This window comes from Paroedura picta, chromosome 2, assembly GCF_049243985.1.
Source record: "Paroedura picta isolate Pp20150507F chromosome 2, Ppicta_v3.0, whole genome shotgun sequence".
Taxonomy (NCBI): Eukaryota; Metazoa; Chordata; class Lepidosauria; order Squamata; family Gekkonidae; genus Paroedura; species Paroedura picta.
The window spans coordinates 51,992,527-52,013,562 of record NC_135370.1 but is presented as its reverse complement, the minus strand read 5'-3'; the positions used below and the strand labels follow the sequence as shown (position 1 = coordinate 52,013,562).

The 21,036-nt window shown below is 52.9% G+C and overlaps 1 protein-coding gene across 7 annotated transcripts in view; it reads right to left on the bottom strand.

Annotated features, from left to right (window-relative positions):
- The window catches only part of ZEB2 (zinc finger E-box binding homeobox 2), a 184,064-nt gene extending 165,028 nt beyond the window's left edge, over window positions 1-19,036 (bottom strand). For 2 of the 7 annotated variants that reach the window (XM_077320124.1, XM_077320132.1), the window contains exons 1-2: window positions 18,651-18,950; window positions 15,689-15,826 (exon numbers count right to left, since the gene is read on the bottom strand). In XM_077320124.1, coding sequence (XP_077176239.1) covers window positions 15,689-15,761 — 73 coding nt within the window. In that variant the 5' untranslated portion in view covers window positions 15,762-15,826; window positions 18,651-18,950. Of the gene's footprint in view, window positions 1-15,688; window positions 15,827-16,166; window positions 16,185-16,266; window positions 16,288-18,650 lie in introns of those variants that run through there. The other 5 variants (XM_077320125.1, XM_077320127.1, XM_077320126.1 and 2 more) reach the window with 5 other exon arrangements.
- Between the last annotated feature and the right edge of the window lie 2,000 nt (window positions 19,037-21,036).

The following is a 21,036-nucleotide window of genomic DNA, read 5'->3' as shown; positions in this document are numbered from 1 at the left end:
CGTATCATTCGTGACCCGGGTCTCCACCAGGCCAGGCTACCGCGCTCGCACTTTTTATCCGCACGCCAAGTGCAAAAGTCCGCACGTTTCCAAAGCGTCCGGCGGGAGGGGAGGGAGCACGTCGGAAGTTCAGAGTCGCCCCTTGCCTCGCCGAGAGAGAGAGAGAGCCGGTCGCGAAAGGCCAGCTCTCCCTGGAGGGCGACGTGCCTTGCCTGGCTGCAAACTTTAATCTTGGCGGGGCTGCTTTTCTTTATTTTTCTTCCTCTACGGGGAGACGAAAGCATTAAGGGATATCTCTATACTTATTGTAAAGCGCTGATGCAAGAACTCCTTTCCTCGGCACGCCCTTCCAGGGGCCAGAAGGCAGGGCCACTTGAACTCTCGGCCAATCAGAAAAGCTGTTGGGGCCTCCCTCGCCCTCCTCCTGAAGAGGCGGTCGCTTCCCCGCGCATGCGTTGTCCTCTGGGCGCTCTGCAAGTTAAAGGCCTGTGTGTGGTACTTTTTGAAGGCCTGAAGGCCTTTCCTTGGGCTTTCACCCCTGGATTTTCCTGTGCTAAACAGGAAAGTCCGCTTGTAAAGTGCATTGGAAGTGCATTATCCAATGTGTGCAGAATGGGCCCAGGTTGTAATTCCTGCCCCCCCCCACCCCTGCCCTTAATACAATTAATTAATTTTCTGTCAAGGAATTATTGTTCTGGGACGTGAACAACTGTGGTATAGCTGATGAGACTTCTCTATCCAGACTTTCTAGAACTAGTAGGGCCTCCCCTTTCAGATGCAAAAATCCTTAATATGCTGTCTTTTATGCATATTAAAAAAAAAACAATATGAGTGATGAGATTCGGGAGGTACAAGGGGAAATGTTTAGAGATGGGCAGACTGAGGCAGTACCCTCCATAGAGTACAATTTCTGGAAATAAAGGCAGTGTATGTCAGTCTGCCTGGATGTCAATAACTTTTGCGGGGGGGGGGGGGGTCCTGTTTCTTCAGTGGTGAAGTTCTGAATGTTAAATTCTAAACTAAACAGTCATACATGGGGAATCTGAGACTTTGCTAAATATTGCTGCATTAATCAATCAGATATTTGGCTCCCCTCAGTTTCTGCAGTGGTCTACACACCAGAAGTGGTGATCTGAAGCTCGAATAAATAAAAGAAGTTTATTTCAAGTGTAATTTTGAATTGCAGAGGTTTAAAACCTATTTAACCAATGTTGTAGATTTTAAAATTCCTTGTATGCTGCCCTGAGCCTCTGAGGAAGAGCAGGTTATAAATATAAAAATAAATACATAAAACAGTGAAAGGAGAATTCTGGTTCCCAGAGCAAGAGATGAGCCTTGAAATGGGGGTCATTGAGTACCTACAGAGCATGTTTCCTTCATCACTGAAGAAATAAAATACCCCCACCCCAAAAAAAACAAATTGACATCCAGGAACGCTGACATAAACTTCCTTTAGTTCAGTACCTCAACAACCCTGAGGGATTACCTCAACAACCCTGAGGGATTACCTCATCCCTAAAATATAGGCAGGCCTCCTATTACCTGCTGATTTATTTGGATATTTATACCCCAGCTTTCTCCCCCAAACCCTCAAACTGATTTACAGTTTCCTTCTTCCCTTTTTCCATTTTATACTTACAACAACCTCCCAAGGTAGGTTAGGATGACATAAACCTGGCCCAGTCACCCAGCAAGCTTCCATGGTAGGGTGAGAATTGGAACCTAGCTCTTCCAGACCCTAATCTGGCACTTGAGTTACTACGCTCCGCTTTTGCACTCCGGCTCTTTCTGAATACCACATGCCTGTCTACATGTTTACATTATTTACTTATGGATAATTTGATTATATAATGTGGTTTTATGATACATAATCAAATCAATGCCAATACAATATATTAGGAGGCTGGGATTTCATTCCACATCGGTTAATCGGGATTTCCCTAACTCACACCGCAGACGTTGGACGATGCACTTTCGATGCACTTTCGAAGTAGATTTTCCTGTTTCTAGCAGGAAAATCCAGCTGCAAAAGCACATTGAAAGTGCATTATCTAATGTGTGCATTTTTATTTTATTTATCATGCTGGTTGGATACAAAGCAGGAAGTCAGATTAAAATCACTGTACATGCAGTAAATATGTTTGGAGATAATTCAGCTTAATAAAAAGTGACCGAATCGGGAAGTAAGATCCATTTGGATCTGCTTTACTTCAAGGTGAAAAGATGATCTCCAATACTGGAATCTACTTGAAAATAAATGCAGTTGAAGTAAACAGGTTTCTGTTCCAAGAAATGAGCAGGCTGTATAACCTACTAGATCTTGTCTCTGAGCTTTAGGAAGGACCGCAGCCTCCCGAGAGCCACTTCTGCAAATATGGGTCTCAAGCAGATGCCTAAACACTTCTTTGCTTGGTTCCGATGTCTAAGCAGAGCTGGCATAGAGTGCAGATTTGCTTGCATTGAAATCTGGGGGGGGGGGGGCTTGCTTTTCAGTAGACTTGGCTACCATCAGGGCTGCCCAGGGACAACTGAACTGGTTCCTTTGACTGCCAAGGCATCAGTATGGTTCAGTGGCTTCGTAGGTCAGCTTTGGACCACACTATCAAATGACTCTTGGTGGAGTCATTAGAAGTCAATGGCGCAGTTTCCCAGAGCACTTGAAGTTGTTGAAACTCAGCCCCCCCCCTCCTTTTTTCTTTTTAAGGAGGCAGCAGGTATAGAGGGAAAGGGAAAAGGAAAGCACAGGGCTCAGAGATACTCCCTTCCATCAATCCCCTTGCTCTGGTACTGAACTGGAGGCCAGGGTTAGAGTCAATGTCTTGGGGAAAGAAATGACACCAGCATTATTTCGAGAACGCTTCTGCTGCTCCATGCCCAAGACCAAAGCTGCCTATGTCCCACCCTAGTTAATCCAGAACCATTCTTGTTCCTGGTTCCCTGCCCTCAGTCTCCACAGCAGAGCGGAATCCTCATTTCACCCTCAAGCTCCCATTAAACGGGTGTTGGTGGGGATAAGCGTCCTGACTTTTTCTCCCACCTCTGAAGACCTGCAAATGTGGCAGGGCGGTTAAAGGGCATTAAGGGATAACTAATCCGCATTAAGGGGACTGGAATCTTTAAGGTTAGCCTGGGGGGGCAGCACGACAGGGCGAGTTGCTGTCCGGTTTGGCTATCCTAACCCATTCTCGCCCACCCACCCCTCAAAAACCCTCTTGCCTGATGTGGCAATAATCCATTCCAGTCTCCTTCTCCCCTGTGCTCTTCTCCTCCTCCCCCCCTCCAATAACAAAGAGCAAAAGAACTTCCAATTCTGTTTTAATTAATAGCTCGTCGGTCACCATACACTCCCCATCCGCTCTGGTTCGTTAGTAAAGCTGGAAACTGGAGAGAGTCGAACCAGTCTAACACCCTCTGAATACAAACATCAGTGTGCACTGGTGGGTTTTTGTGTGTGTGAGAGAGGGCCTTTTTTTCTTTTCATTTTTTAAAAACATACATTAAAAAAGGGTCTATACGCTAGTTAATGGTTTGGAAGTTGTTAAACCAAAAGGCAGGGGGGGGGACTTCAAAGCCAAATGGGGTCCTCTTTTCCAGAGAGATCGGGCTTCTCTGAAATCAACTTGCAGTCGAATGCCTTGCTTCCCTTCCTAACTGTCCTCCTCGGCTTCAGATGTGTTCTGCTGACACCCACCTCCCACCCCTTCTCTGGAAGTCTTTTAAAGACGGATCGAGAATCGGAGTCACACCAGATTCCAGGCAACAACATCCCTGCCAGGCTTGCATGCTCACAGGTCCGTCCTGGCAAGACGGTCCTCACTCCCTTACCGTTCCTCTCCCGGGTAAATATGCTACAGTGTCTCTCCCTCTCCCGTGTAAACGCACTCCGGTGTCGATTCCCCCCCCCCCCCCCCGCGCTATCATTTCCTATCCAGGAACCTGGGTGGAATCGAGGTGAAGACAGAAGCGGCCCGTTCACCACCACCACCACCCCTACCCCAATTGCCTGGCTGGTTCCCGTCTAGCCGGAGCGCAGCCCCCCCCCCCCCCGAGGCGAGAAAGGCGCCTTTGCGCTCGGAGCTGCGTGGCCGGGAGCCGCTTCCCCGGTTGCGTCTCGAGAAGCGCAGGCTGCGGGCGCGAGGAAGAGGATGGGAAGCGAAAGTTGAACTTTCTCTTCCCCCGCCACGCTCGGCTTTCTGGGGCGCGCCTGGGTGTGCGGCGGCGCTTTGGGAGCCGGACGGCGCTGCTCGGGCTAGGCTGGCTCCTGCGAAGGACGGTGCCAACCTCAATTAGATCACCAAGGGGATCCGTTTAATTCGGCTCCCCAAAGGTGACCCTGCCCGAGGTTCCAATGCCTTTTTTTTGGGGGGGGGGGTTAAGACGGAGACAGAGAAAGGGGGACAGTCTTTGCTTGGGCTCTCCTCACCCCCCCCCCAACTCTCTCCTCCTCCCCTTCAAAAAAAAAAAAAAAAAAGGAAGGCTGCACGCTCGCTGGTTCAGATAAAATAACAGAAACCCTCGTTCCGGGACGATTTGGCAGTTGGCAGGGCTGCCAAGCCGTGTGCCAGGCCAGGGTTTCCTGCCCTGCTGCTGCTGCTCTGGGATTTGGGGGCGACAGCAGGTGGGCCGGCAGGCAGGCACCCTTCGGAAGCTGCGAGGGGAGGGGGGGGCGGAATCCAGGCTGGCAGGACTAGTGGGGAGGGCGCTACATTTCCCACTGGCCTGCCGGGTCAGAACTGCTGCATCAGCCCAGAAGGAAAAGCCAGCAACGATCTCTCGGCACATGAGGACGAGGAGGAGGGCGGGGGGATCACCAGGAGGCTGCGGTGACAAAAGGGAGCTTTGCCAGCTTGACACGCGGGTAACAACATAGCAAACACCTTTAATTCAGTCACGTCTCATACCCTTTGCTTTCTCACACGTTCGTGGCTGCTCTAACGGTGACACTTACAGGGTTGTGTGTGTGCTTTAATTTAAAGGGGGGGGGCGGAAGAACCCCGAGAAGGCGAACTTGCGGGGCGGGGAGGATGAAAAGAAAACACCTGTGAAACACACACACATATCCTTTATTCCGAAGCGAATCCGAAAAGAAACTGAGCATCCCATGTGCTTCTGGAGGCTCCCCCCTCCAATATATTCCCCTCCTCCCCCTCTGTGTCTGTAGCTTTTAGGGGAGACAGCCCTCACTTTGGAGGTTGCAAGGGACCCCATGGCAGACACTGGCCTCCCCCCTGGGCAAAATCCCCTCTGCCAGACTCCAAGTCCCTCGTCCTTTGGAAGGAGGGAGAGGGAGTTTGGCTGGATTGGTTTAGCAGAGCCGGGCAGCCTGGTACCTGCACACAGGTGCACACACCTGGTCTGCTTTTCCACGCGGAGACAGACAGACCGGGTGGCCAACACCACCCATTTCTCACTCTCTAGCGGGCTGTTCTCCCCCCTCACACATACACACACCCCTCTCTTTTTAATCTGGATTAAAGGAGTGCTACGTCCTGGTTTTCCTTGCATTGCCCTGCAGAACTGAAGCCCTCTGAATGCTGCCATCCCAGGCATGCTTCCTTGGAAGTCAGCCACCTGGAGCACCCTGGGCAGGGGCAGAATTCCAGGGCACGGAGCGTCCCCGCGGTGACTTTAGACTTTGGAGGGGGAATCTTAAATTCCAAAATCACTCGAGAGATTCGGCTGGAAACCGATTTTCCCCCGGGCTGAAGACAGCATAATGGGTTGAATCGTTTCTGCTCTCGGGAAATGTGCCAGCCGGTCCTTGTCTGTCGATAGCCAACAGGATGGTTGCTTTTGAGCTATCTATCCAGATACCCCCACCCCTGCCAGGTGGGCCAGCAGGGTCCCCTTCTAGGGTGCTTTCTCTCGCTTCTGTCTGAACAAGCATAACCGGAGCCCTCTCCAAGGAAAGTCTTGGGGACTTGCAGGCTTCTGGGAGGAGAGGCACTGGGTGGAAGGCAAAGAGTTAATGCCCCCCCTCCGCCCGTTTCTGGGTAGGTTAATATCACAGCTGCCTGGTAAAGTATTATCCCAGCACCTCACTTAACAAAAGCGTCCCTTTTGCACACAGACTGCAACTCCCCCCCCCCCAAGTGTCCAAGGTGTTTACTGAAGTAAATCTGCCTAAATCCTCCACCGCTTGGGTCATGGGGGTGGACAAAAAAGGGAGGGGGAGGCGGGTCTGGGGTGGAAGGCGTAGAAATAATCTCTTTTTTGTAGATTCTGCAAATCTGGGTGGGTGGGGGGAGAGAATCAGGAATCTGTGTCACATGCCTCTCTTCAGCCGGGAACATCTCGGGGATAGCTGTGGGTCCTCTTTTTGCAAGAGGGAGAGGGGGAAATGTGACCCTGGCTCTGCAGGGGGAAAGAGCCATGGCTTTTGCATATGTCTCTCTCTCTGTAAATTCCTCTGACAAGGTTAATACAATTGCTGACCACTGTTTGTTTGTTTGTTTTTGCAAAGCTGCTAAAAAAAAAAAGTGACAGTTTGGTAGTGCCCCCCCCCCTTTCGTGTGGTTGAGGACTTGTCACTGAAGGTTTTGAAGCCAGCCGGGTTATTCCAAGTCTTGCAATTGCAGATTCTCCCTCTCCTCCCGCCTTTCAATTCCTCTACCAGCAGCAGCAGGAAAGGGGGGGGGGACCCCCCCCGGCAAGCAAGTAACTAAGTAAGTAAGTGAAAAATAAATAAATAAATAAATAAATAAATAAATAAATAAATAAATAAATAAATAAATAAATAAATAAATAAATAAATAAAAAAGTGTCAGCTCTTCTTTTGAAAGGGCTCGACTACTTCCCAGTAAGCAGGAGCTCTAGCAAATAAATAAACTCTCACTCGGTAAGGGGGCGGGAATCATTTGATCAACTTTAATGGGGGGGGGGGAAGATGCCCAAGAGAGATGATTTAGGAAACAGAACACAGAACTGGGATAAGTATAAAAGCAGCACAGAAGTGTGCTACCGCAATGCCCCCCCCCCACACACGAAAAGAACATTTGGGCCGCTGTGAAACGGAAGAAAGCTGATATATTGGGATATTGTTTTTCTTGTTAAAGAGGGGCTTGGTCAGAATTGCAAGGAAACCACTGAAAGCTTTAAGTTTTAAGCCTAATTTTTTCTTCACTGCCTGTGTGCATTTGTTGGGGGGGGGGGGTGACATCATACCCTCCCCTTGCTGGACAGAGCATCCTTATAGACCAGGTGACCCTCCTGCTCCCTCCAACTTCTGCAGGTCATTGCTTGCTTGCTTGTTTTCAGACGGAGTGATTTAATCGGATTTGTAAAAGCGGAGGGTTCAGTGCCAAAGAGCACAAATGTATTTCATTCAGGTCCACTCCCTCTCTGCTGCACAATTTTTTTGTAATAGATTTGCATAGAAGGGAGTCCCACAAAATGTTTCTCAGTAAGTGGCCTTAATATACCAGCCTGGAGGGTTTCCTTGAGAGTAAATCCCATTGCTCTGAATTTTAAAAGTTCCCCTACAACAGTGGGCTGTGAATGTGGCCCAAGCTTATTGATTTATGCATGTTTATTTGAGCAGCACTGAATATGCTTACTGGGAAACACCTATAGGTGGAAGTTAGCCCCTCCAAGACAAACGGAACTGAATTTCAGCCAGGAGCTGCAAACTTTGGCTGTGATCCTATATGCATTTACTTAGAGACTTGGTGGTACTGCTTCCCCCCCCCCAGGAATTCTAGGACCACCTTAACGAAATTGATTCAAACAAGTTTTTCATGGTTTTGATTTGCTGCTTGAATCCACCACTTGACAATCTAAAGCAGGGGTAGTCAAACTGCAGCCATCCAGATGTCCATGGACTACAATTCCCAAGAGCCCCTGCCAGTGAACGCACCCAGCGCTTCAATTCATGGGAATTGTAGTCCATGGACATCTGGAGGGCCGCAGTTTGACTACCCTTGATCCAAAGACGGGGGGGGGGGGTCTCACGAAGAAGTGTCCTTGGAAAAATCTTTTCAGCCCAAAAGTTGGAGCAGTACCACGGATGCCACTGGGAGTAATTACCCCGTGGAGCTCAGCCTCTCTTGCCTCTCCATCCGCCTCCCCCCAACTACTTCCGCTCAGGTGCCTGGAGATCTATCCGGACAGGGGGGAAATGAGGCAGAGAGCGGAGAAGAGTTTGGCGGGGCTTTCAGGGGGTGACCCTGTTGGGGCATGGGGAGAGCAGGGAGGCACCCCAGTGGTTGTTCCCCCTCCCGGGGAAGCCGGGCGGCATCTACCTGCTTCCCACCTGCCCCCCCTCACTCCTGCAGCCTCCTGCCGAGCCAGAGCCGGCCCGAGAGGCATTTGATTCCTCGCTGACCCTTTCTACGTCCAGTGTTCGCGCCAGTGGCCACGAATAGTCCCCGCATGCCATCTTGTAACACTAGCTGCCTGTCAGAAGGAGCCAAGCCTGGGCAGCTATATAAGGCTTGTAACTAGGGGAAGCCCAACAAACAGCTCCAAACACCTCAGCTATTTGACTCGGCCCTCCACCCTGCCTCTCTCTCTCTCTCTCTCTCTCTCTCTCTCTCTCTCTCTCTCTCTCTCTCTTCCCCCCTTTTCTTTCTTCCTTCTTCTTTTTCTTCGCCTTCTTCTTCTTCCTCCTCCTCCCTCCCTCCCTCCCTCCCGCCCCCTTCTCTTTCTCTTCTCACTCCCTCTCTTTTCTCCCTTTTCATCTTCGCTTTCTGTTGCAGAATGCAAATCTCGCCTGCCGGCGGGTGAATGGACTGAATTGTGATTAAGAAGAAGAAGAGCTCCTTTCTTTGTTCTCCCCTCAGGGGATGTTTACTGGGAGAGACACCGCGGATCAGATATGAAAGGCATTCAGGTCAGCATTGATGTGAGCGAAAGTGAAATCATACCTAAGGCATTCAAAAGACCGCCGTGTCAGGGGTTCAGCTAACGGTGCATCTACTGTGTGTGTCTTTCCCTGGTAGGCACAGGGAGAAGGGGGGGGGGAGAGAAATAATAATAATAATAATAAAAAAGCTGTCCACAAATGGACACGGTGTATTGCTTAAAAAAATAATTCTACAAGTTTTAAATTTGCATTTAAAAGATAGGAGAAAGTTAGGACATTTCCTAAACTGTGGAAAGGTGTGCTTAGGGATTTTTAAAAAATGGTACAATTTTTAAGTGTGGGGGATAATGCCCCCCTCCTCTTCTCCGTGTAATGTGAAACCTTTCTTTCCTGGGTGTCTCCATATGGGCGGAATAGGACTCGATTAGACGTCTCATTGATATGACTGGAGCAGATAGGGCTTAGCGCCTGAGCGGCGGAGGGACGCAGGGCAAAGCCTCTCTCCCCTGGCTCAGAAGCAACTCCAGGGGGAGAGAGACAGGGGGGGAGAGAGGCGGCAAGGGGGGGCACTCTAACCTGCAACAGTCTAGCACACCCTTAGAGCAAGAGAAGAAGGAAAAGGTCATTTAAAAACACACACCCCCAAAATGGACACTGCCAAGCCACAAATTCCCAAGGGCTAACTGGGACAAAAGACAGCAGACCTGGCAAGTGAAGCCCTGCATCCCTTCTGACTCCATCAGGGAGTATTTGGGATCCGACTTCTGCAAAACTTTCTTGCTGCTTCATTAGCCAGACACTGTCGCCATCCGGCCAACCCCTCCTGTTAACCTCAAGAGGTCCATGTCTTCTGCTGGGACAGGCACTCAAAGCAACTGACCAACGCAGGAGGGTCACTTGGAAGGAAAACCCTCTCCAAGGGGACTCATTTCATATAGGACTTAACCATGCTAGTCTAAATTTCCTATATATGTATGTGAAAAGAAAAACACACACATGTACACACACACACACACAGATAATCATTAAGAACAAATGTCGGTTTTATTCCTGTGCTTGTGCTTTCGTCCCAAATATTGCAGGGGGTTTCTCTCCCCTCTCCCCTTCCCATCTGCTTTCCTGGTAACATTTACTGCTGCCCGTTTTCAACTAGTGTTTCTGCCTCAGAGACTCTCTCTCTCCTCCACCCCCACCTACTCCCTACTCTAAAAAGACAACTGAAGAGCAATCAAAAAGGTGTCTGACTTTGCCATTCAGACAATTGTAGCCTTGTGAGAATGCCGGAATGAATGGTACAGTGGACACCCCAGCACTATTGACGTTATAAACATGTAAATGAAACACATTAGGGCACACAATCCATTGTCTGTGAGCACTGCAAACCTGCACTCCCCTCCCGGGGTGACAGGCACAAAATAGTGTCTACCTTGGAAAGCCTCTAGGCTTTTTAAAAAATATTATTATTATTATTTAAGGAGGGGGGAGGAGAGGGGGGGAAAGGGGTGGGTGGGACAAAGGCTTTTATTTCAGAGAGGAATAAAATGCACCTTGAAAAGCACTGGGATGCTGCAGCTTGCCCAGATTCTTGGGAGGCCACAGATGCCTGGTGCCTTTCGGGGAATCAACACACTTCTTGCCACTTTTAAAGGAGGGGGGAGAGAAAGAGAAAGGGATGGGAAGAGAAGCAGGGAGATTCTGTTAGGAAGTGCTTCTTTCTATCCATGGCTGTTTTTTTTGTCTCCTCCCAGGCTCACCTGCAATTTTATTTCCTGACATAGTTCATCATTCCCAAAAACAAAACATCTCACAAATATCCTCTCCCCTGACTGATCTGTAAAATCCCTAGTTTCAGAAAGGCTCGGTTTTCTTGACCAGAGAAACAAACGTGCCACAGAACAGCGGAGAGAAAGAGTAAAAGGGGAAAGGGGGAGGGGGGGAGGAAATGAAAACTTTCCCAAGAGCAGCCCCAAACTCTGCGCCTAGCATTTTCCAGGTAGCGCTCAAAAGGAAGGTGTGGGAAGCAGATTCTCGGGAGGCTCCGCTCAGCCCGACAGCTCCAAACGAAAACAAATGCCTCCATCCTCTCCATCGCAGAAACACACGGTGGTGTCCCCTTTTGCTCCACTCCTGCAAAGGATGGGCACATCTGGACACCTCTGCCCACCGAGGAGGGTGCCTGGCTCTCCGCTAACTCTCCGCTTCAGTCAAGCCAGATTCCCGGTTGTCAACTGGAAAACCGTCACCACCTGGAGAGGACCTGGCACCGTTGGAACCAGGCGACTTGGCAACGTAAGGCAAGCAAGCCAGGGGCTCCCTTGGGAAGCCCGCTTTGCCTTCCAACTCTCTCCCCCTCTTCCAGGCAAAAATGCTTCTTCCCCCCCCCCACACACACACACGCACACACACATCAAAGATGCTTGGATTAGTGGCCTGTATCCCCCTACTCCCCCCCCCCCCCCGCCGCTTTGCAGGCCAGCATCCCTCCATCTGTGGAGAGTGGGAAGCAAAGCCGGGTTTCCCACTTGTGGAGGAGGGGATGCCCGCAGATCAGGAGCCAGGCAGCCCTGGCTCGCTGCGTTCCCGCCCCCCCTGCCACCTTGGGATCCCCGGCCTTTCTCTCCTCTTCTTGAGGCAGGCCCACTGGTCCAGGAGAGAGGGGCAAGGGAACTTTTTGGGGACGGAGAGACAGAGAACCCGAGCCAACTTTGTCCTGCTTCTGCACTGAAAAGGACCTATTTGAATACGGGGGGCTTCAAATCTCGCAAGAAAAAAAGGGCTGAGGGTCCCCAAAAGACATCAGACTCCCCTTCCCAAAGCCACTCTCCTGATTTCCCTCTTTGCGCTCCAGCAGCCTCTCCTGACTCTCTTCCCCACTGCAAAGCGGCCGTTTCCCATCACTGGGCAGCCGTGGTCCAGGGTGCAACTTCAGGGAAGTGTCCAGCCTGGCCGGACCGCCGGTGCCTCCTCGGGGGAGACTGGGGTGGGGGGAGAAAGCCAAGCCGAGCCAAAGCGGCTGGGGGGCGGTGGCGGTGGCGGCCTCCCGCGTCCAGGGAAAGTGCTCGGCTTGGAAATGAGTCAGGCGACTGGGAATCGTCCGCCTTGAACTTTTCCCCTGAAAACCTACCGACATTCCTGGGCCGCGGCGGCACCCTCGCTCGCTTCCTCCCCACCACCCCTGCGCTGCCACGGGGGTCCTCCGCGCTCCTCTCCGCGCCCAGTGGCGGCCAGCGCTGCCACCGGCCTCGATCTCCCGCGCACTACCCCCCCCATCCAGTCCCCGCCATCAGCTGAACCAGCATCTCCAGGCGCTGGCCCCAAGATGCCCGGGCCTGCCCTCGGCTCGCAAGCAAACAAGCAAGCAGAAAGTCGCCCCCTCGGCCTTGGGTTCCCAATGCGAGCAGCAATGGCTCCCTCCCTGCGTCCAGGGGCTCTTTTTAAAAAAGGGCGCAACTGTCCCGAGTGCTCAGCCTTCCGCTGACCACGCTGCCGTACAAGGCGACCAGGGGAAAGGCACAGCTTAAGGAAAGTGGCAGCCTCTCCAAGAACCCAAAAGAAACGGCCTGAAGGGGGGTGGGGGGAGTGGGGAGGGAATCCAGTCTGTTCTGATCAATCCCCAGGGGGCAAACAAGGTTTGTCCAGGGAACCAGAGAGATAGAAATTACTTGGGGAGGAATGAGCGGGATCTACCTGCTCCTCAAAACGCAACTGTTTTTCAGCGGAGAAAATGAACACAGGCAAAAAGGGTTTGTTTGTTTGAAATCACTGGTGCCCGTCGTGAAAAGAAAAGTTGGGACTTTCCTGCTAGAGTTTCGAAGAAGTTTGCCAGGTCTTGAAAAGCGGAGTCTCTGAAAGGACTCAGGCGTGTGTCTCCCCCCCCCCCCCCCCGCACCCCAATTGTTCTCCAGGGCCCGAAGTGACCCCCCCCATCAGCCTAGCAGAAGGAGTCTTACTCCGGGCGCGCTGGTGATGCCCGCTTCCTGCAGGCATGCCTTTATCTCTCCCCCCCCCCCCCGGCCGCCTCCTTCTCGGGTTCCCTTTGCTAGAACAAACTGTGAAGAGGAAACATGGAGCGCTAGAGATACATGCCGCTCCTGACCACACCGCCGTGGACCAGCCTCGCAGAGATAAGCGTCAACAGTCACCTCCTGCGCTTGCCTAGAGAGCCCCTTCCAGCGCAGGCAAACCCCCGCGAGAGATAAACCTGGTCCTCCCCCCCCCCCCAGGCTCCCTCACTCCCTTTTCCTGCAGGGGTGCATCCCCTCCTCATGATCACACGCAGCGCTTGGAGTCATCGCCATCATGCCTCAAGCCTCAACTCTCCTTTCCCTTCGCAGGCCTCCCTTCCCAAAAATACAACCCACATTATTCCCCGTTTTCCAATAAAGGGAGAGGGGGAAGCCACCGGGCACAATGATTTTGTTACGTCCTGATGGGCCAAGGGGAAAGCCCGGGACAAGTTAGCGATTGGAGGTGTTGTCTAATTTGCATGTTGCCCTGACTTGGGGGGGGGGGAGGTAAGGTGCCTGGTGCCTGCCTGTTTGTGTGTCTCCTTTTCTCCGGCCACCTTCAATAAATGACAGGCACTGGAGGGGGGGGGAATGTGAGATGGGGGAAAAGACACTTAAAAAGAGATTACTAGGGTCAGATTCCTGGGGGGAATGGACTGGAATATGTTCTCCGGTGTGAGTTTGTTGCTTTTTTGGAACGGAAGATCAAAGGCCATAGCAGGAAGGGGGGGGGGGAGAACCCACCCGCCGTCACTGACTTTCCCCCGACAGTTTCTGCTGGGAAGTCCTCTATCACTCCCCCATATGGTTCGACACCTCCACAGCCGTGGGGCCAAGAGACGCTCGTATACAAAAACACAAATACACCCGCGCGCACACAGACGCCAAACCCGGCCGGAGAAAGGGAAGAAGCAATTCCCCCCCCCCCCGTCCTCAACATGTCTCTTTCGTGTTGTCTTGTTCGCTCGCTTTCCTCTGCCCCCCCTCCCCTCCCCTCCCCTCCCCTCCCCTCCCCTGTCCCAAAACAAAAATTGGAAGTGGCTATTTCCAGGGAAGAAAAAGCCGTCGGGTCCGCGTTCAAGCGTCCCGCTCGGCTTCCCGCCCCCCTCCTGCGAGAAAAGTTGTCTCAAGTAGGGAGAGGAAGTCAGGCGGAGGCCGGCCGCTGCGGAGTGGGGTTAGGAGGGTGTGGGAGCGCCGTTCCTGGAACGTGTGAACCAAGAAGAAAGGAAGACACTGGGGAGGGGGGGGGAGGGGAGGTGAAAGACCCCCCCCCTCCAAGGAAGAGCTGCCCCAATCCGACTCCCGACCCCACATCCTCCTGAATCTTACCCCCCCACACACACACACACACACAGTCCTCTCCCGAGCCTGCGGGAGAGGAAAGAGAGGCATGGAGGGCGACCTCCGCTCCAGGCGTCTGATTTCTCGCCATGGCCACGGAGGGAGTTCCCTCGGCCAATCTCCTTCCCCAGCCAACCTCTCACCTCCCCCCCCCCCCAGTAACTCTCCTGCCAGTTGCGAGCAAAATTTCTCACGCTGCCCCCTTGCTTTTCCCAGGGTCTTTACCGAGCGGTTTGGGGTTTCCTAGAGTTGTTCTCCCCCCCCCCCCTCTCTCTTTCTTTCTGAAATGGAGCTTTTAAAAAAAGAAACCCTCTCTTTGCGCTCTCTCCCCCCCCCCCCCCCCCGCTCCTCTCTGTGAAACATCGATGGGGCAACAACGTGAAAACGCATTGCAAAAAAAAAAAAGAAAGAAAAAAGAAAAAGTCCTTTCCTTCCTCCCTCTTGATCTCTCGCTCTCACTCACTCTGTATGTGCGGGGTGTTTTGTTTTTTTTTAATGCTCGCTCGCTTCGCATAGAGAAATAGAGGGGGAGACTGCTGTGCGAGCGGCGATGGTGGCCGAGCAGGCAGGCAGGCAGGCAGACATGGGGAGGGGGGGGGAGCGAGAGAGAAACCAAGAAAGAGACAACGGCGGCGAGGGAAGGGGCTGGGGGAGCTGGGAAGCCAGCGAGACCGAGAGGCAGAGAGCAATCTAACGGGTCCGCTCACCGGCGCAGTAGCGGAGGAGCTCAGACCGTTAGCTCCCTCCCGCAAGCCTGCAGGCAAGAAACTTTCGGTCACCCCCTCCCCTTATCGCCCTGAGCCTGGAGGGAGGGAGAATCGCCTTCCCGTCCGTCCTTCCTTCCTTCCTCCCTTCCTTTCCGAGGCGATCTACCCCCAACAACTCCGAGAGAGCCCCGAGATCTTCCACGCTCCCCCCCCCCCCCGACACCCAGTTTGATCCGACCGCTCCCAAGGAAGCCCGGGTAGCAAGAGGGAGGGGGGGCTGAAATCAAATGGAAGACACGCTCACATGGCGGAGGGAGGGCAAGGGAAGAAACGCCCTGGGATCCCCCCCCCAGCTTCTTTGACACTCACTTTCTCCTGGACTCCCTTGAACTCTCCCCCCCCCCCGCTCTCTCTGGCTCCCCTCTTCCCAGAAGCACACCACAGGCAGGCAGACAGGCGGCCCGAGCGAGCTCCCTCTTGTCACCCCTTCCCCGCACCCCGGGGTCTCTCCCTGGGCTCCCGAAGAAGCGATCGCGCAGCGCCCCGAGCCAGGGCTTTCCTGCTGACGGCGTGGCTCCCCTCGCTGCCTCCCCCCCCCCACGACCGACCGCCACCGCCACCCCCTTTCCCTTTCTTGTTTCCCTTCCTTGTCTTTTCGCTGGCCCTCCCCCCCCCCCGCCCCTCCACTTCCCAAGTGTGGGGAGTCTCCAGGACCCGAAAAGTTTTTTTCCCCAAAAAAAGAGGGGGGGGGGAACCAGGGAAAGTTCGATAGCGAGCGTGCCCCCTCCCGCGCCGATCCCGTCCCCTCCCCGCGCCGCCTCTCTCCTTACCGTTTTTCCTTCTTGGATTGGCTTGTTTTCGCCTCTTACACCTGGGGCCATCCGCCATGATCTGCTGCTTCATTGATAAGAGTGGATCAGATGGCAGTTCGCATGGACTCGACTCCCTGATTCAGCAGCACGCAGACTCTATGGAGCAACCAAACAGAGGGATCGGGTGGGCATTGCTAGATCCCGTTCAAACGCAGGGCGCCAAAGGGAGCCCGGAGAAGGAACATTGCCTCGCTCGCTCTCTCGCTCTTTCTCTCTGTCCGACTCCCCCCCCCACAAAGAAGATCCTCTCCCCCCCCCACCCCGAAGCAGCCACAGACAAGCACGCTGCAGGCAACCCCGAGCAAACGGTCTCCCTTCCTGTCTTCGCGAGCCCCTGGCCGGGTCCCCCCCCCCTCTCCCTTTCATGTATGTGTGCGCGGGTGTTTTCTTTTCAACAAAATGCCTTTTTATTATTCGCTCTCCCCCCCCCCCCCACCTTCCACCAGCAAAGGAGATCCAAGAGGGACAGGCACACACGCACTCACAGAGAAGCATTACATCTTCAACATGACTCATGACCCTAGGAGGGAACGTACTTAATTTTTTCTTTTTTTTCTTTTTTTTTTGGTAAATTTACAGTAGGGTTGTTTGACTCAAACGCTGGGCGGATTTGTTTCCTCCGAAAAGTACTGGAGCTCCGAGCGCTCGGGTCCTCATTTGCATACGCTACATGACACCTTATAACTTTCTTTCTCTCCCCCCCCCCCCCAGTTTTGGGAAGTCCATGGCGGCCAACAGATAAGAGCGATGCAAGACCCGAGTGGTCTGCTTGGGTCCCCCACTCCCCTCCCCTCCACTCCACTCCCCCCCCCCCCAATCCCACCGGCTTGTTTCTCACGGGGGTCCTACCCACCGTGGCAGATCCCGCGGGCAGGTCGGTGCTCTCCCCCCCACCCCCACCAAAACAAAAACAAAACAAAACTGGGGACAGAGAGGGTCGAAGGGGAGGGAGGGAGGGAAAGCGCAACTGAAAACTACGGCGGTGAGACTTTCTTCCTGCTGGTGATCTCATGTTCTCTCTCTCTCTCTCTCTCTCCCTCTCTTAAATGAAAGCTTGCGAAGGAGCGCTCGGCGCTGGGAGACGGCCGCAAGCCGACTTTGAGGTCGAGTCTGTCAAAACTGGAGAAAGGAGAAATCCGCCCCCCCCCCCCGCCACCCCTCTGGCTCGCTCTCCGGCGGGTCTAAGGAGATGCTGTCGCTTTAAAACACGCACACGCACCCCGCACGGCCTTTCTGACTCGCGGATTAAGTGGATACAAGGGAGCCCGGCTGGAGGGGGGTGGGGGCGGGGGGGGGGTTGTTAGAAAGAGAACTATGAAAGATGTAACAGATGCAAACTGTAAAACAAGGGCGATTAACCCCTTGCTCTCCGGCCCCCTGTGGATCCCAAGCGCCTCTTTTGTCTGGCCCTTCTTTGCAACCCACGGATGCACTGGCAGCCTGGGAGGTTGGCCTCCGGGAGGCTGGGGAGCCGTGCAGGGGATCTCGGCGGAGCTTCCTCGGCCGGCAGCTCCGAAACGCAACTTCGACAGAGCGAGTGAGGCAGGGAAAGGGAGGGGGGGGGGTTCCCCAGGTCCCATCCTTTCCCAGCATCGCATCTTTCCGGAGCTTTATCAAGATGCTGTTCTTGGATCTGGAATCCAAGAGAAGCCCGGGTTTGGGGGGTGCGCAGGTACGGTCATAGGACGGCAGCGGCAGAGGTCAGCTAGGCTTGAGAAGCCCATGCGGAGGCACTGGAGGGTGTCTCCCGTGGGTGCATGGGGAAAGGGCTCCCCGGTGGCCCGCTGCTTCTCAACTCAAGCCCTCGGCTCAGACGATATAGCCAAGAGGTACCAGGAGGCAGACTCCCTTTAGAAAACACAGCAAGCAAACAAACAAACAAACGGAAAGGAACCACAACCCACCCCCTGACTTGCTTGGATTAGTGGCAGAGCCGTGGCAAGAAGCTAGGTCTGGCGAAATCCTTGGCCACCGGGATGCCTGCCTCCCCTCGCACGTCGTCCCCCACCCAAGACTTCCCAATCTCCGAGGACCAAGTGGGAATCTCCAGAAAGCACCCCCCCTTCTCCCCAGCCTCTTCCTAGTGGGATTCTTATTTTGTTTTCTTTTTCCCCAAACGGCTCTTCGGCGAAGTCCCATCCTCTACTTTCACTTCTTGTTGAGAGAATCCCAGAAGCTGAGGTGCTACTTCGACCCAGCCTCAGACAAGAAAAGCAAGAAATGAAACTGACTAACAGCAGACAGAAGAGCAAAACTTTCTGCTGGGGAGGAAAGAGAGAGAGAGAGAATCAAAATAATACTCTCGTCTTCTTTTTGGGGGGGAGCGGAGGTGTTAAAATGTGAAGCTGGGAGTTCTTTGAAACATTCCCCCAAGCTCCAGGGCTTTAACCACCCGTGCCTGTGGGGGTCTTATTCCTGGCTCGAAAAATCATTAACAGGTACGTGTAAACTTTAAGATGTTTCCGCGTGGAGCCAAAGAGAAGCCTTGCTTCACAAACAGACGGGGAGAAAGGAAAACTAGAGCTCTCTCTCCCCTCCCACCCCACTGTTTTGACAACTGGAAAAAAAATCTAACATTTTCTACCTGGTTAGCCAGGTATAGGGATAGGGGGTATACCCCAGGTAAGATGCCTTTGGGAAGAAGCTCCCGGGTGATTGCAGATTTCAGTTCTAGAAAACGGAGCTCTCGAGCTTTACCACCTCTTCCTCCCCAGCTACAAACCGGGCAAAGAGACCCCCAAGCTAGCAATTGTTTGATTGGTTTTTTTATTTTATTACGGGGGTGGGTGCGTGGGTGGGAAGAAGAAGAAGAAGAAGAAGAAGAAGAAGAAGAAGAAGAAGAAGAAGAAGAAGAAGAAGAAGAAGAAGAATCATAAGCAAAACAGAAAAAAAGAGGGGGGAAATATCTCCGAGAACGTACCTGCGAAGTCTTGGTTGTAGCTTTGGCCAGCAATGAAGAGAAGAAGCATGGAAAAAAAATAAAAATAAAAGCCGAAGTGGAGGAAGGAAGAAAAAAAAAAGGTGCGGGGAAGATGCAGCTGGTCTGGAGGAACAAACTGGTCAAAAGCCTCGCAAAGAGTTGTCGGGAGGGACCGTTATTCCTGCTGGGCAGGTTAGGACTGATCTCTTTCTGCCACTCTAGGAAACACAAACCTGGGGACGGACTGACGTGTTACGCCTCTTCTAATGACATTTTTTTCTTTTTCTTTTCTGTAGGAGAGAGAGGAGAGAGGTCCCTGCAACACACGCCACCTATCTTTGTGGGGAGGGATAATTGAAGAGCACCGAACGTGAGCATCATGTGGAAACGTGATCGCCAAGTTTCTCTCTGGGAAAGGAAGGATCTGGGATAGATTATACCTTGAAGTCTCCGCAAACGCTTTAGTGGAAGAAATGAAATTCCACCTCCCCTCCCCTCCCTCTGTGCTTCCCTCCCTCCGGCTCCCCCCTCCCTCCTTCCCTGGCCTGCCTCCCTCCCTCCTTCCCTCCCTCCCCAGCCATCAAGCCTTTGGCATCATTATCCTCTTCACTAAATCCTACTGAATGCAAGGCGAAAACGGTGCACACCATTCACAGAACTGGCGAACTCCAAAGGAGCTGAAAGTTACAAGCCAGACACCCGGGGCTCCGCGCTCGGCGGCGTCTGCCCGGCCTTGCAGCGCGCTCCTTGGCCCTACGCGCGGGGAGACCTGGACTGGCTGCACGGCACCCCCTCCCCCTCGAGTGCCCCCTCCCTCCCCACCCCAATTTTAAGGACTAGGGACAAAACTTAGGGCTAGGAGACGGTGGCGTTGGTGCTGGAGATCGCAGGCTTGGGAGCTCTTGAGAGAGCCGGGCTGGAGGAGTTGCGCGTGAAGGCTGCGATCCTGAAGAGCGCTTCCTGGGATGCAAAGAGGACACCATCCATGTTTAGGGCTGGGCTGTTGCCAGGACTCTTCTGGCACAGTGTGTGTGTGTGTGTGTGTGGGGGGGGGGGTCTTAACATTTTCTTGGCCTCAGTGCCAGATGGTTAGTGGGGCCAAGTCTTTAGAAGTCCTCTTTACACTCGGAAGGAGACAGGCAGATGGAGAGACGCAGCAAGAGAGAGAACCAAAGGTGGGCAAAGGTTAGGTATCAAATATACAAGCTTATGTCACACCTGAACTTTTTTTTTAGACATAAGCAGCAAGGGTCGAGCATCCTGGTTAAATAACCCCCCTTGATGTTCTACTTATGCCTGCCAGTGCATAGTTATTTACAGGTTTACTTCGAGGGAGACAAACAGAAGTTGCCTAGAGAGAAACATGTTGTCTTCTAAACCACGAGGTAGAGATCTTTAACGTGTGTGTGTGTGTGTGTGTGTGTGTTTAGGGGGGAGAAGCACCTTGGTTGCTGGAAAGAGGAGAGTGGCTTTGCACTGAATGGAGTAACAAGTCTTTTGGGGAGACTTTGGGGGGAGATTTAAAATGAAATTAAAACACTTAGACTCCACCTTTGCACTATGGGGATTGGTTATGCAAATGGGGAGCGGATTTCCTGGCGAATCCCGCTTTCTACTGTATGGTTAATTAAATCATCACTCAAAAAGGTTTCCAATGTGACGCGCCTGTCCTAATCCAATCTAGTTGCGTAGGTCCTAAACAAGAAAGATACCCCCCACCACACACACACACACACACACACATCTGGAAGTCAGCAATTTAGCAAGTACTGCGCATTATTAACCAATTCCAAGTCCACCTTCCCAGGGGAATCTTAAAACACACACACACACACACTTATGCACGCAAGCAACTAAAAGTCTGTTGTTATTAACCAATGCTCTTCTGTTTGCTTAATCCAAAAGCTGCTTGGTGCTGCGCATCGTTGTGGGATGGGGCGGGGGCGGGAGACCACCGACTATAGATGAAGTCCTTAAAAGTACTTCGAAAGTTGGGCTGGGGCACATTTCTGAAGGGGACGTTTGCAGCTCTTCACCCGAAGCGCCACTCGTGAGATCGGGTATTTCCCCTCCCTCCCTTTTGCTTGAACCACCCCAAAAAGTTCAGGTCTTGGAGGCTGGCGTGATCCAGACGGATGGTAAACAGGGGCCGCCCCAGGGACGGTATTCCCGGGCTCAGCCGGCATCTCCCCCTCGCTTTGACACAGTTAACTCTATTAGAGCTCTCCCCCCCCCTCCCCGCTTCCCACCGAAGGAAACTGAAACAAATGCTACACTGATCCGACACTCTACTTTTACTTACATTAAGCTAAGATAAACTGCTTGTGAACTGTGCATTGAATGTGCGCCTTGAGCAAGGCATGGGGAGGCTCGCTCGAGTCACTAG